This window comes from Schistocerca americana, chromosome 7, assembly GCF_021461395.2.
Source record: "Schistocerca americana isolate TAMUIC-IGC-003095 chromosome 7, iqSchAmer2.1, whole genome shotgun sequence".
NCBI classification, from domain to species: Eukaryota; Metazoa; Arthropoda; class Insecta; order Orthoptera; family Acrididae; genus Schistocerca; species Schistocerca americana.
The window spans coordinates 146,418,214-146,435,020 of NC_060125.1; the positions used below are offsets into that span (position 1 = coordinate 146,418,214).

General features: G+C 44.6%; 1 protein-coding gene and 1 pseudogene across 1 annotated transcript in view; one reads left to right on the forward strand and one right to left on the reverse strand.

Annotated features, from left to right (window-relative positions):
• The first annotated feature begins 883 nt into the window (after positions 1 to 883).
• LOC124622803 (bromodomain-containing protein 4-like) overlaps positions 884 to 16,807 on the forward strand; it is a 90,583-nt gene continuing 74,659 nt past the window's right edge. The window contains exon 1 of the mRNA XM_047148594.1: positions 884 to 1,540. Within this exon, the coding sequence (XP_047004550.1) occupies positions 884 to 1,540 (657 nt within the window). The remainder of the gene's footprint in view (positions 1,541 to 16,807) is intronic.
• LOC124623276 lies at positions 8,028 to 8,145 on the reverse strand (annotated as a pseudogene).

Below are 16,807 nucleotides of genomic sequence, written 5' to 3' on the forward strand. Positions count from 1 at the left end.
CTGCGGTTACCCTTGACGCTGCATCACAGTCTGGAGCGCCTGTGATGGTGTACTCAACGACAAACCTGTCTAGACGAATGGTCATTTTTTCGGATGAATCCAAGTTGTATTTACAGTATCATGATGGTAGCATCCGTGTTTGGCGACATCGCGGTGAACACACATTGGAAGCGTGTATTCGTCATCGCCATACTGGCGTATCACCCGGCGTGATAGTATGGGGTGCCTTCGGTTACACGTCTCGGTCACCTCTTGTTAGCATTGACGGCACTTTGAACAGTGGACGTCAGATTTCAGATGTGTCACGACCCGTGGCTCTACCCTTCATTCGATCCCTGCGAAACCATACATTTCAGCAGGATAATGCACGACCGCATGTTGCAGGTCCTGTACGGGCCTTTCTGGATACAGAAAATGTTCGACTGATGCCCTGGCCAGCACATTCTCCAGATCTCTCACCAATTGAAAACGTCTGGTCAATGGTGGCCGAGCAACTGGCTCGCGACAATACGCCAGTCACTACTCTTGATGAACTGTGGCATCGTGTTGAAGCTGAATGGGCAGCTGTACCTGTACATGCCATTCAAGCTCTGTTTGACTCAGTGCCCAGGCGTATCAAGGCCGTTATTACGGCCAGACGTGGTTGTTGTGGGTACTGATTTCTCACGATCTATGCACACAAATTGCGTGAAAATGATATCACATATCAGATCTAGTATAATGTATTTGTCCAATGAATAACCGTTTATCATCTGCATTTCTTCTTGGTGTAGCAGTTTTAATAGCCAGTAGTGTATTTTTTTCTTTCATTGTGCTTGCATGCTGACTAACTTCTTGCTTTTCTGGTGATGCTGATGCACGCCGTCTGGTTGTGTTGTAGCGCATGCTGCTAGAGCACCCGTGCGGCATAGGCGAATCGGTGACGGTGATCCTGCAGGATGTCAATCACGAGGATATGCGCCGCTTGCTGGACCTCATGTACACCGGAAGCACCGAAGTGCCTGGCTATGACCTGCCACGCTTCCTGTGCGCCGCTCAAGCACTCGATGTCACCATACTGCAGTCGTGTGCAATACGGATTTGTGAAGTCACTACCTCGCCCAGTGCACAACTCGCCACAGAACCCATACCAATCACCACCCCTGCCGTCCCTATATCGCCGCCAAAAGCTGTGACAGACCCTATAGGGCCGCCTCCAAATGAGCCTTCCCTGTCACACTGCCACTCGCTGCTGCTGGCCTCACAACTTCGCGACACCGACGTTGGACAACAGGCGCCATCTACAGGTACGCCTATGCCGTCGCCGCCGTGTTGGATCGCTATGCCGCCATCAACCCCGCCGCCAACAACAGCCCTCAGCCCAACCAAAGGTGCTGAACAGCCTATGATTCAGCCGCAGTTCTTGCAGGTTCCCCACTGCTGTTCCTCAGAGCCCGGGTCGTCGCTGCCCACTTTTACCTTCTTGAACATGTCGCCCTCGGGTGTGAGCAAACACCGACGCATCCAACCCTGGATACCACAAGATTGTTGCACAGAACAGGTGTGTTCCTTCATCCACACTCAGGCACTGGATTACCAGTGCTAACCTCCTCATTACAAGAAGGTGGTGGGTTCACTGTACCTAGTGAAAACTTCTCTTTAGTGCATAATACACTTTTGTCCTATTATCATAATCCATCATTTAACAGTTCCAGGTTAGAGGATGCTGTCTAAGAGCAACACCGGTTTCCTCCAATGAAGATAAACTCTGTTGCTCACGACAGCATCCTGTGTTGCTGTTCCCACAGCAGCATACATCTTTATCTACATATATAATCATTACAGGGAAACCATAACGAAAATCATCGCAGAGGGTGACTACAGTGACACAAGTCATTAGAGCCCTTTTCTATTCAAGTATGGAGAGTGGGATGCAGAAACGTTCAAGTACGTATGTCACAACGTATATGGCCTAGCCTTGACCTCGCGATTCCAGCCGTGGCGATACATATGTGGTTAGATTATTCCTGCCTTCTTCAGTTAAGATTGCATCTTAAGTCTGTAAGTATGCTTCTTCAGGATAGGTTGCCTCTGTCTTCAAATGTCTGCTAGTTCAGTTTCTTCAGTACTTCTGTGACACTCACCAATGAGTCAACCTGATCTGTGGCCATTGGTTCTATGCAACAGGTATATATGGACCGTATTTTAGAGCTAAACGTGTTTATATGAAGTGGCGTTTCACAAATGTCAAAAGCACATATGATGGAAAGAACAAACAATTATAAGAGTAGGGGTTGGTGACCAAGATGCGTGATTCATCTCAAGATGAATAGTTTGTCATCAGTGAGAGACTCTGGACCACAGCACATGCTAGTGGTAGAGACGTAGAGACTGACGCCGCAGAGGGACACCGACTGTTTAACAGATGATGGTGCGAGTCGATGTAACGAGTTCAGGGTGCTAAATCTGCCACAGGCTGACATGGGATGTCAAGGTGCCATGAGAGTTTAGTCAATCGCTGGGATGTGCAGCCCAGATAGATGAGTGGATGACCAGAGGATTTGGTGAAAATTTTGTTGCGTGCACAAAGATATCATTGTTAGACAATCATAGAGAGTTGTGCAAAATTGAGGATAAAATGTTTTGTGGGTGTATTGAAAGATGCCATCTAGATGTGTAATATTCGCTCTGAACAGAGAGTAATAATCTGATAGTTCCCAATTACAAGGTAAAGAATAAACATTGTACAAGTATTTAGGTGTCACACTACATAAAGGGCGCTATGAACATAGAGCAAAAATCTGATAGTTTCCAATTACAAGTTAAAAAAGAACATTGCACAAGCATTTAGGTGTCTTGCTATAGAAAGGAATGATCACATAAAATCATTACTAGAGAAAGTGAATGGAAGCGTCCTAGGAAAATGGACAATGGAAGCATAGAGCGTTCCAGTTCAGTTCCTTCAGTAGCTATGTTACACTCTCCCATGGATTAAATAAACTTGTGGCCATTCATGGTGCCCTTCTCTGTATGCATTCAATATCTTCTGTTAGGCCTATCTGGTACAGACCGCGTACACTTAAGCAATATTCTAGAACCGGTCATATGAGCAATTTGTAAGCATTCTCCATGGTAGATTGATTGAAGTTACCAAGTATTCTACCAATAAAAAAAAGTCTACCAGTAAACCGAAATCTTTACCCATGACTGAACCTATGTGATTATTCCACTTCATATCCCTACAAAGTGTTTCACCCAGGTATTTATATAAGTTGGCCAATTCCAACAGTGAATAATCAGTTTTATAGTCATAGGATACTATTTTTTTTTTTTCATTTTGAAAAGTCGCAGAATTTTACACTTCTGGACATTTAAGGGAGATGCTAACAACTGCTCATCTGCTCATTTTAGCAAACATACTCACCCAGCCTTCTTGATTCGTCTATTAACCTCTAATATATTTTCATTGCGTCTCGGCTGTCTAACTACCCGTTGAAGACAGTATTCGGATAATATATTAAAAAATACTTCACAAGATTGCCTCGTCGTACTTCCTGTATTGAACTCACGTATTTATCAGTCTACGAACTGGGTTAGTTACAGTCGCCTCCAACAATTATTTCATGATGCGAGTTCTTCGCGGTACTGACCATATACTTTCTTTGAATGCCTGAAACAGTCACGGAGGAAGCAGATCACCAGAAATAACACACAAGAATAAGCTTGATTTCACCAAGACCTGTTATTCGTATCCAGATAGCTTCACAGTCACACTCGGTTATTACTTCAGTAGAGACAAAATATTTGTCGACTGCAATGGACACTTTTCACTGAAGGGGTGGAATTTGTCTTTCCGGTATACGTTCCATGATTCTCAAAATTTTTCTGTGCTTGAGTCACCTCTAGGTCCTGAGAATATCTTGAGCGCGAAGAATTTACTGCAGGCTAGTAATTTGGGGAAACTTATTACGAAAACATCGACAATGTTCTGAAAAAACTTTCACAGTCGAAGTGTCTACTCTGAACGCGGTCTGATTTCGCTACGTGCGTGTCGACTAGTGAGCGTTTGTCAGATTTTCTTAGACTACCGCCTAGCATAAAAAATGGCCACGTGCACTTCACAATGTCTCCGCTACCAGCGTAGCTCCTCCTTTTGTGTGCTGCACACCTGATCTACCACTTACAGTTCTCCACCCGACAATGAAGGTCCAGACCATCACTGATTCAACGAGCGCCTCCATTAGATTCCCAACCAAAAGGCTCTGACCAGCACTGGGAACAATGCTGCAAATTGAGAGCTCAGCAGCCTTCACAAGTTCCACAAGCCGCCCATATGAACTGAGGATGGCCTCAGAAACCTGGTGATAGATGTTCTTGGTGCCGACATTAGCCACGACTTGCAGACGACATAGTCCTTCTTTCAAGCCCTAAACCTTTTCCCCTAGGGGGCTCCATGACACGCCTAACACTGTAGCTCCTGATAAATAGAAAACCCTCCCCCTCTCCCATCCATGTGTTTCCTTGGACACTGTCCACTCACAGAGCGAATGGACGAGGAAGATAGGCAGACATCACACCGATCAATTGCCTCGAGGGACGCAAGCAAATACATTACCACCAGTCATTCACCCTGTACTGAGAGCATATCCACTGCGGCAGTTACATTGGTTCGTGCCTCAGCTACAGAGCCTGTAGGACAAACAAGTGACTGCTGAGGTGTCTCTTCAATGCATCAAATTGTCTGACACTGATTCACTCTGATGCACCTGACTGTAGATGGTTGACTTTAGCCAGAAGTGCATTCAGCTGTTCGCAAACCGTGGGCAATTCCTTCTGTATCCACACACAACTTGCACACATCCTAGGCATACTAGCATGGCTAACTTAAGAAATGAACTAAAGAAACACACAGAGCAACCTAAATATTCAATTTGCAACTCTCCCGATGTATCACCTTTGGAGGCTGCGTGCCGTTGATCGGCGTAGTTGCCTGTTCAAAACAAATGATAGACTGCCCAGGTCTACACGTTACAGTTGAGAAATACATGTACGGAATTTAACAATTAAAACGCGAAGGAAACACTGAAAAAGATGATACATAACTAGCTGGTCTACTTCTGCGTAAGAGGCGAAGTCTGGAGTCCAAATTGCATGTAACAAAACCCTTTTACTCCTACATTATTAATATCAGTTAAAAACTACTGTCTTTACTAGTTGTTATGCGTATAGTGGATAATATTTCTTTGTAGTTCCTTTCTTTTTGAATGACAGGCAACGCTTACTTAACAATATGCTTTCACAAACCTCACTGGCTGTCATTAGATACCTATCTTTCTTTACGTTTTCCTTGTTCTTTGACTCTCTTTTGTTTATATATATAAATAGCCATTTTCTCCATTTCTTCCTTGGATCATGTAGCCAATTAATGTTATAAAGAACGATTTCAATTTCCACTTAACTAATAGAGTGTTGTGAAGCAGATCGCTCATAACAATCTCAATGTCCTTTACATATGTACACAAGTTCTGATGATTATTTCTTATAGGCATCTGACAGAGCCTTCCAGCTTCCTGCATAGCTCGTTTTGTCGGTTCCTTTGAGATTGTACTAGCGTATTAATGTCAGATGTTAACATGAACGTTTTCTATCGTACCACTTCATAAGCTAGAAAACTATACTGCAGAAACCAACGTCTCGACCGCAGTTGCAGTGGCCTGCTTCTGGGTCTACTGGTGTGCTTTAGCTTATACAGGCTGGTATGTCTCACACCTGTGTCACGTGTTGCTGGTGCGGCATTTTGAACCCCAAGAGCTGGCAGCCATGTTGGGGCAAGCCTGTATGCATCCTTTCTGTTCATTTTGTTTGCGTGTTTCATTATTTCTACGGCCTCTCTGATTTTGAATTTGACGAAACTGGCTGCTTGGTCAGCACAAAGGCTTCGCTAAATTTAATTTTCTTTCCTGCAGTCTAGCTGGTGTTCAGCAGCTGCAGATCTGATTTGTTGCCTTAGACGAATGCGTTACCTCACGTTCCGATATGCAGGTTGGTATTGGCCTGCCAGTCTCACCGATGTACATTTTCGCACACTGACTTTACATATACTACAAACATGGAGTGTGTGAAGCACCTATCATGCCCCTGGTAGAGCCTAGCAAATCCTGGCTACAGTATTAGACAGCCTTTACGCCAATGCGGCAAAGGTGATTACTAATCTAGCCAGTGACATTTTTGTCTAAGAGTAATCGCACACCAGGGTGCTGCTTGTCGATTTCTTGTCTATGTCGCTTTCTTTTGTTTGTTGCTGTGGCTGACTGGATCCATGGCTGGTTGCAGCCATTGCCCAATAAGCCGCTTTGCGATCGATAGGTATTGTATTGTATGGAACTAGGACCTAGAAACGACGTCCCCGCCGTAGCCTGCAGTGATAGTCAATCCCATAACAGGCTACAGCAGTCCACTCACCCCACCGCCGCCCCACACCGAACCCAGAGTTATTGGGCGGCTCGGCCCCCAGTGGACCCCCTCGGGAGTGGACCCCACACTAGACGAGTGTGACCCCAATGATTGCGTGGTAGACTAATTATGGTGTACGCGTACGTGAGGGAAGTGTTTGCGCAGCGGATTCGTGCCCGGGAGCGGCATGCCTTCCCGCCTGGAAAGCAGTGCATTAGACCACACGGTTAACCAGGCGGGCTGCGATCGATAGGTAGCGCCATGTCTTCTGGAACACGATCCCTGGCGTGAAGGGGCCGTGGCACAATTGAGTGCCTTTAAGGCCGTTTTCCAGGAGAGGCCATGAGTGATGCAGCACGGACAGCTCAGGTCTGCTGAGCAATGAGCTTATTCTACGAGCCATTTGACTTCCACGTTTGTCTTGTTAAGCGTCTTCAGGACATGAAGGACCCGCACTGGAAACGGGAGTGGACACATTATTCCTTTGCCCGACAAGATTTGGAGATGGGCAGGGGGTCGTCGTCATCCACGCATCTCCTGGCGGCTCCAAGTCTTCCCACTGTGTGTCTCCGCAAGCTGCTTTGGATGCTTGAGCATATAATAGTCTTGACTGTTCGGTTTCTTCAGGTGGTTGTGCCTTGCAGCCTCTATGTCGACTCGGTTCATTTTCCTGTTGTTGTTGTTCCACGCTTCTGCGTCTGGCCAGGTGCTTTGAGGAGCATCTCACTGGTATGAAAACATAATAGTTTCAGTTTGGTAGCTGTCATAGGGATGTGATTTGATTGTGTGGGATTATGTAAATTTTTTATGTTATTGGGTCGTTATTCGTGACGTTCAAAATATTTCTCTTTGCCTGACGCTTTGTGCACTAAATCGCCAACTCGCTTTCTTCAGTTATTTGGTACATCTTATGCATCTTACGAGGACAAATCTTGCTGCATGTATTTTGGTGACTTATTCTTCGAAGCCAAGTTTGTGCAGGTGAGGTTAATCATCCTACCGTTCACTTCTTCCTTCTATTTGTGTTTTCCGTCCCGCGTGACTCTTTAGTATTTGCCTTTCCCGCCCCGTGGCGTGATTTTTAAAATGAATCTCAGTTGGCCGCTGAACCTCTTTACAGTCAGGATTAAGTGGGCGGCAGAGGGGTGGGAGAGGGGATGACGGTTGCCTTGGACAGATACCTTATCACCTTTGAGCTTCTTATTACAACTGTTTTGTCTATGACTTAAGTTTTTACTAGTTTTACTTACAAGTTAATTCTCTGTTCATGAAGCTATATTGTATGATCGTGACTATGGGCATGTATGCCAAGTCTTACAAAAATGTAATAATAGTAATGATCTTTTGAAAATAATTTAGATTCGCGACTGAAACAGAATCGAATGGTCTAGTTTTTAGCACCACTCTCTCTACAGGCCACAAGTGGCCCATTGGGACCATTTGACCGCCGTGTCAGTTGAGGATGCGAATAGGAGGGGCGTGGGGTCAGCACACCGCTCTCCCGGTCGTTATGGTGGTATTCTTGACTGGAGCCGCTACTATTGGGTCGAGTAGCTCCTCAATTGGCATCACGAGGCTGAGTGCACCCCGAAAAATGGCAACAGCGCATGGAGGCCCGGATGGTCACCTATCCATGTGCTAACCACGCCCGACAGAGCTTAACTTCGGTGATCTCACGGGAACCGGCGTATCCACTGTGGCAAGGCCGTTGCCCTAGTTTTTACCCTTCAGAAAATTTCATTTTACACTCAGGTGGTAATTACCCCCAGGTTGGAAACCACTGATGTATCGGAACCAGCAATGTAAGCGTAAATGAGTGGAACAAAGTGTCGTCACTTCAGAGGCTCCACGAATCTGCTGCTAACTGGGCTAAGGGAGACCCCATTGCTACGCTGTTTGCTGCTCGTAGGATTTTCCTTGCCTTTCCAAGTTGGTGACGACAAAAATAGCTCAACGAGGTCGCACAGTCGTTACTTGCTCTTGTAGGATAAGAAAAGTTTGTGTACTGGCATGTTTGCGAATAATGGCCTTTTATCAAAGACGACCATGATGATGATGGGTAAATGGTTTTCCCCACTTACCCCATTTATATGGTTTGTGAAGTGCATCAAACTATTCAAACAAGAGTTTACTTTGCCGACTACAGGTCTTAATTTTGAGTGTAGACATTTTGGCAGTTTGTACTATATGTAGGCTAGGTGATCTATTTCACTATGGGCTTTAAAGCTTAATTTTCCTAATGTATATTCGGAACTCCACAACTTCTAGGAGCAACTGGTACTGTTGGAATTCTGTTCCTGGACGTGGTGGTATACAGGACAACGTAGAGCACGCTAGGACACAGAGTATATCGGAAGCCTTCACATATGCACACGTATTTCCACACCCAGTCCAACCACCACCTAGCACTGTTATGCTGTTTGGTTGCCCTTGCGCAACGTCTAAGCGATGCTCAAACCATAACACTTGATTTCAAAAATCTGTGTGCAATGTTCGTGGCCAATGGTTGCAACCATACATCGATCCAGACAGCCATGACAGTAAACAAATGGAAGCAAGATAGGTAAGAAATCGACAAATAGAGAGCGGAAGAGCGCTTATCCTACGTGAAAAATGTCATTGGCTGGAATGTTGAACACTATCGCCACGTTGGCGTTCAGCCTGTCTACTACATCGGCCACAAGATCCATGATGTGCTACGCTCCACCAATTAGAAGATAGGTGGTTCACACACTGCACGTGTAAACAAGGCGGAATATCAGTGTGGCAAACTATACTTCACTGAAACCAGCAAGCCTATAGCTACATCCATACGGGAACACAGCTAATCTGCAGTGGTCGAACAATAGCAAGACCGTAACAGGGAAATCAGATTTAATGAAACCTGTGTACTGGTCACGCAGCCGGGTTTGACGAAATCAAGAAACAGTAAAACACGACAAAGAAATGAACGGTGAGGGAGGGCACCTGCTTGCCTTATCTTCGCTGCCAGCCCTCGGGGTTCAACGTGCCGCACCAACAACATGTGTCACTAGTGCTACCAGAGAATAACTGACGCCCCACAGCCTGCATCCAGCAGGAGGAAAGCTGCAGCCCACACTTCACTCGCCAATGAACACCAATTGTTGCAAATAATGAAAGACGCAATAGATAAGAGCACATCTCCACACTCTTATCCTTTTTTTCGAGTCATCAGATTGGATTGATGCTGCCTGCTATGAATTCCTCTCCTGGCCAAACCTCTTCATCTTAAAGTAGCGCTTGTAACCTAAGTCGTCTGGATCTATCCAGGTCTCTGTTTTCCTCCACAGTTTTTACATTCTACAGCTCCCTCTAGTACCGTGGAAGTTGTTCCGTGATGTCTTAACTGATGCCGTACCATCCCGCCCATTTTTCTTGTCAGTGTTTTCAACGTATACATTTCCTCGCGGATTCTCCAGAGAACCTCCTAATTCCTTGCCTTATAATTCCACCTACTTTTCAACATGCTTCTGTAGCGCCATGTCGCAAATGCTTGGATTCTCTTCTATTCCGGTGTTCCTGTAATCCATGTTTCACTACCATGCAATGCTGTGCTGAAAACGTACATTGTCAAAATTTTATTACTCAAATTAAGACCTTTGTTTGATACTAGTAGACTCCTCCGGGCCAGAAAGCCCCTTCTAGCCAGTGATACCTCTTTGTGTCTTCCTTGCTCCATCCGTCATGGGCTATTTTGCTGCCTAGGTAGCAGAATTCCTTAACTTCATCTATTTCGTGATCACCAATGCCGATGTTAAGTTTATCACCGCTCTCATTTCTGCTATTTTCATTGCTTTCGTCTTTCTTCGATTTACTCCCAGTCCATATTCTATACTCATTTTAATGTGTATTCCATTCAGCAAATTCTGCAATTCTTCTTCGCTTCCCCTGAAGAAAGCAATGTCAACAGTGAATCTTACCACTGATCCTTTCACGTGAATTTTAGTTCCACTCTTGAACCTATCTTCTACTTGCGTTATTCACCTGCACCACAGCAATCTTTTAAAACTGTCACTCATTCCGCCTCAATGAGACATTTTACAACAATGAAATTGTGACCTGATGTCATGCTCAGTGAGCAGCAATGACCACATATACAGGGTGATACAAAAAGGTACGGCCAAACTTTCAGGAAACATTCCTCATACACAAAGAAAGAAAATATGTTATGTGGACATGTGTCCGGAAACGCTTACTTTCCATGTTAGAGCTCATTTTATTACTTCTCTTCAAATCACATTAATCATGGAATGGAAACACACAGCAACAGAACGTACCAGCGTGACTTCAAACACTTTGTTACAGGAAATGTTCAAAATGTCCTCTGTTAGCGAGGATACATGCGTCCACCCTCCGTCGCATGGAATCCCTGATGCGCTGATGCAGCCCTGGAGAATGGCGTATTGTATCACAGCCGTCCACAATACGAGCACGAAGAGTCTCTACATTTGGTACCGGGATTGCGTAGACAAGAGCTTTCAAATACTCCCCATAAATGAAAGTCAAGAGGGTTGAGGTCAGGAGAGCGTGGAGGCCATGGAATTGATCATGATAACGTGCTCCATTGAGCGTAGGTGGAAGAAACTAAAATGACCTCTAACATGGAAATTGAGCGTTTCCGGACACATGTCCACATAACATCTTTTCTTTATTTGTGTGTGGGGAATGTTTCCTGAAAGTTTGGCCGTACCTTTTTGTAACACCCTGTAGATGATTACACGCAAATAAAGCACACCATTAGACCCAGAAAAAGACCACTGTGACCGTGGCCGATACGTTGTTCTTCCCAGTATAGTTTTTTTTTTTTACATTATGTTGCCGTCCAATACTCATAAAGCTTTTAGGTCACCTCATTCTGGCCACAGAAGCCTACTTATTAATACAGAACGGGTTCCTTTATCCTTTAACAGTTTCTTTCCTCTTATGTTTGGGAACTGTGTACCATTTCATGAAAGAGTATTCTTGTAATAAGCCACTATGGTTAAACAGTCTCAATCGGAACAACTCTCATATATTCGCTGCATCAACTACTTTCCGTATATACAGCTTCAAATACATCGAAATCATTTCCATGACACACAGTGCATAATATAACTCAGGTCGCACTGGCACTAGAGGACGCTAAAATGTTAGTTGTTACTAGATCTCACAGCTTGTCCAGAACTGTTGTGTACATAGTTCCGCGTAGTCAGCGCGTGCACAACTATCCCAACAGAGCGCGCCTCGCTAAGCACAACAGTGCAGGCGCAGCGCTCGTCCGTCTCCGCACTACGAGATGGCGCTGTCTTAGAGACGTCCCGCCGATCCTCGTATTAATATGTAACGCAGCCAATGAGATTGCTGCTAACGTAGAACCTCTTCTCCTCGCGGATCACACTCGCGCAGTGATACCTGAACGCGCGAGGTATTATAACGAGTGTACAGACCTCCGATTAGTCAGTCTGTGTCAGTCTGCATCAGTCTGCGTTATTCTGCATTTGCTGTACCAGTCTATAGTCAAGTTTCAGTCTGCGCCTAATAAGCTTATCATATTCCTGTACATAGCCATAAAGATAAACGTATAGACACTTTTGTCAAGTATCAGAGATATGTGAGAATAAGATTAACGTACCAAGACCAAAGGAATTTCAGATTGTTAATCGTAAATAGCATCCAGAACCAAGTTGAGTATTTTTATGCTGGTTATTATTTTAATAAATGTGAATGGAAATTCATCAAGTTCTGTTTAAAGTTGGTCACCGTCAATCTGCTACCCTAAGCGTGCAAGTGGCACTTCTATCGTCTGACCTAACGGCAGAAGATAAACACGCCACGATGAGATCACGAGACATATTGCTGACACTCGCCTACTTCGCTAGAGCGACAAGTCAAATAATCTGATGGTGTGTGTACCGAAGGCCTTACAGTACGCACACCACAAGAACTATGTGGTAATTTACTCTAATGATATGGCGAGTAGCCGCTTTGACCTGTGACCCAAGTTGTAATAACTCGTTAGTTTCCATTAATTGTAAGAAGAAAAGCTCAAAATGGTAATACTTCGTCTTCTGCAGAGAACAATTCTTTGCTTCACTGGGTCTGAATCGAAGTATGTGTCCACCTCACCAATCGATCCACGTAGCGTTGAGTTACACTTAATCTCCAGTTTCCTTCCACGTGTAGTGTAACGCAGATATGCAGACGTGTTAGAGCCTGAGCATTGTATTACAGCAGTGCTGACAGCAGGCAAGTGAGGGATGCTGGTAATAAACTAAAACAGCTGATGCGATGTTGCGAGATAAGTTAGCTCGTTGAAACAGCAGACTCACAGGTATTGCACAGACTCGTGCTCCAAGAGGCCAGACAGATTTCCACGCTGACAGTGGTAGTGGTGCTTTTAACTATGTAACTGGTACTGTCGCATTTGCACAAGTGTACCGCTGTTGACAATAAATGCTGATCATTTTTGTAATCTGCCAGAGGAGGACGCCCACATGGACCTGGCAATAGAAGCCATTGGTTCGAGGCCACAACCTGACAAGTTCTCAGTGCACTATGACGCTCCCCATACGTAGTGCCACTGTGGAACGATCCACATTATGTTGTCTCCAGCAATACTGCCAACTCAAGCCCAGGGTCTGTTCTGTGTGTCGCTGCCTGTACACACCACCTGCCGACCGCCAAAGAAGAATGGGTGTCTCTCTCTGTAACTCACCCAGGCATCGCCCAGGAGCACAGGTGATACGGCATAGTGTGGGGCCCACAAGACCGGCTTCTATAATGAGGGTGCTCGCACTCGGTGGAGAACGTCGTCATCATCGCAAGGGGTATAAGCAGCCAGCCCAACAGAATTCAGCGGTCAGCCAGCGACTGAATGGGTGTGTCAAGCAGTGCAGATACACCAATAAAGATCTTACGTTTGCAGTTACCTTCCTCTGGAGCCTCCTGAGCTCCCACTCGCCTCCTTTTGCACCATTCTGGCTCATAGGCGCTCCAACCTGTAGCAGGGAGTGCTATACTTTGGAGTAAGAATTTGTCATCGCATTCACGCATCACGACATCTGGAGACGACCTGTGCTCTCAACATGATGCGATGAGTGATGAATCATTTGTTTTGTTTAGGAGAGTGTAACAGAAGTGAAGTGACTGTAATCTAAACTTAAAGGCTACCTAGTTTAGGTCGGAGAAGTGGACTGACTTACAGGAGAATTAAGGGTAACTGGTGCTTGTATCCTGTACACAATGTCTCTTACTTGGGCATACTGCGCCATGCACGGAGTCAGTACTCCTAAACTGTTCTATGTATCAATATGATGATTGCAAAGCATGGTACGACGTAAAATCTAATTTGTAGTGACCTTCTCGAGTTGTAACACAAATTTGTATTGCTGTGTGTAATAGAGAGTAAAAGTGTCGCAATGGAAGTCAGAGACGCGTGATCTGCTGAAGCCAGAAGCAACGTGGCTATTGTAGGGAAAGCCAGCAAACCCGGTGGCAGATAATATGGAGCTGGGTAGCTCAGTTGGTAGAGCACTTGCCCGCGAAAGGCAAAGGTCCCGAGTTCGAGTCTCGGTCCGGCACACAATTTTAATCTGCCAGGAAGTTTCATATCAGCGCACACTCCGCTGCAGAGTGAAAATGTCATTCTGTAAACATCCCCTAGGCTGTGGCTAAGCTATGTCTCCGCAATTTCCTTTTTTTCAGGAATGCTAGTTCTGCAAGGTTCGCAGAAGAGCTTCTGTAAAGTTTGGAAGGTAGGAGACGAGGTACTCTCAGAAGAAAAGCTGTGAGGACGGGGCGTCAGTCGTGCTTGAGTAGTTCAGTTAGTAGAGCACTTGCCCCCGAAAGGCAAAGGTCCCGAGTTCGAGTCTCGGTCCAGCACACAGTTTTAATCTGCCAGGAAGTTTCATATCAGTTCACACTCCGCTGCATAGTGAAAATCTCATTCTGGAAATATGGAACTGCATAGGTACGAACAGTTAGCGTATCTTCAAGTACCACAACAGGATGTGCATCCATCTGCTGCAGGATTAATCGTTTCATTTTCTGGAACTTCGACTGAGGATGTGCGGTAGTCCTTAGAGGACCCTAAAACGTTGGCGGAGCTAGGAGGTTGGACTGATGGTTAGCTGTTGTGAGTAACGAAACTGTGACTTGTGGAAGGAGCAAAAACGTACCTGAGGGGTACGGAGGTATTAAAGTACACAATAAACTTTGAACAACTGGAGAAGGGGCTTTGTAAAGATACAAAGAACAGTGAGAGATATTTGAAGGAGCACTTCTGCACTGATGTGATGGAGCATGGGGAAATAGTGGGAAATTTTGCGGACAGGACAAATAAATGTAACGAGCACACATACAAATTATGGCAGAGTGATGCAGAAAACGCAGTTTCGTAGCACGAAGCTGTGCAGAGAGAGTTTAACATTTTTAAAATGTTCGGATATTAAGTTGTCGTCTCTTTAATCTAAGAATAGATTATCAATGCAGCTAGCCGCTATCTGTGTGTAATGTCTTGTCTGTATAGAAGTGTATCTGTTGTCTTTAAGATCCCTTCACCTTCACACATAAGTCTATACAGTAAAGTAAGGCCCTCCCAGTTCTTGGTTGATCCGTGATAAGACAGGCAAAAAATTAGACTAATGGAGGATTATTAGTATTATCTCTATTTTCATTCGCTCTCTCTCTCTTTCTCTCCTTTATCTATGTACAGTTTTTAATATAATATTTCATTACGTGAAATCAGCCAAATAGAATCTTTGGTGGAGTCCTTCGTCTTGGTAATCAACGGCTGGCTTGCTGTAAGAGATCTTTACAATTATTATTACTATTTAAAACTACAGTCAGTCGGGAGAATCAATCGTTTGGACAATTTGTTCCTTTTACGAAAGATTGCGAATTCCAGATGTGTACGAAGCATTTTTCGACGATTTAACACAGACTCAGTGATTGCAGGCTCTCTTCGACACAGCTGAAACTTCCCCACTAATTACAGGGCCAACGTGATCAACAAATGATTCAGAAAAAACTCATTCGTTCATTCACTCCAGAACAAAAAAGTCACAAACCTTATTTATGGAGGAAATCGTGTATTAAATCCATCTCCATTACATGTTCAGATCTCCGGTGATTCCACGCCGTAATTATTTTCCTTTTACAGTCTCTTTCTCTTCAAACAAACCGTTAGCGGCACAAATGTTAATTGGCTCGCTTTAGCGAGATGAAAAGCAGAATATGTGTCTCTCAGAAACACGTCGATCCCTCAACAGATACTCCAGAAGCTGTCCTAGTTACCACTCTAACAACCATGGAGAATGCATATATGCATCTCTGTTATTTCAAAGAATAAACGCACTAGAAAATACTTTGGCGTCGACGAGCTGTCGCCGCATATATTACGAGAAAATCAGATCAGATAACTTTTCCAAAGTGAATGAATGTGGATGGTTTGATTGAAAATGATTAACTGGTGCGTGGTAGAGGGTATTTGCTGTGGGGACATTACAAGAGGTCGATACTTTTCTGAGGGAATCTCCATCTAAATGTCAAAAAGGATTTGTACAGGTGCACGAAGGAATCTATATTCTGCTTTTAGATTAGCGATGGAGAGCATACTAAAAGTTGTAGGAGACACGTGTGGGGTATTTTCGACCTATGTTAAGTATTACTTTGTGGACACAGGAAATAGTAATAGAGGCAGTGTCACCTGCCACTTTTAAATAGAGGAAGTGAAAGGTAGTTTGGTAAGAGGCATAGGGGTGGACTAGGAGGTAGTAAGCAGACGGAACTCAGAGACAGTATAAAGGCGCTCCCATTAAAATTAGATGCGACGAATAAGCATACAGAGGTGGAATTTGCACTAAAATGTGCTGTAAGAGCTAAAGAGTAAGAGTTCTGCTGCACACAGGGGCACGTGTTGATTGCCAGCAGAGATTCTACGGGACAAAGACAATGGAACCCGCACACTATAGTTTATGTGGGTTGTGGATAATAATGTGAGACTATTGGTGTCGATGGATATTGACATTCGTATAGGGACTGATCGATGCAAGCGGTGAGTAGAGTTAGTGCTGCGTTTAAGTGACGGCTACACCATGAACTTGCGGTTTTTTCTTTTTGTATCAACAATGTCCTAAGACTGATCTTCGGCAATGTACAGTAGAACATACTAGAACTAGCCAGTGTACAAATATTGCAAAGGGCATCGAGGAAGTTGGACGAACCACTTGAACTGCATTCTGCAGTAAGGTTTGATTCACATGTCTGCGTATTAGACGTCAACAGGAGGACATTTTTTTGAATGTGGTACGACATCTACCTGGGGGTATGTTATGTGTTGTAAGACTTCTCGTGGAGAGCTATATACTGGATACAG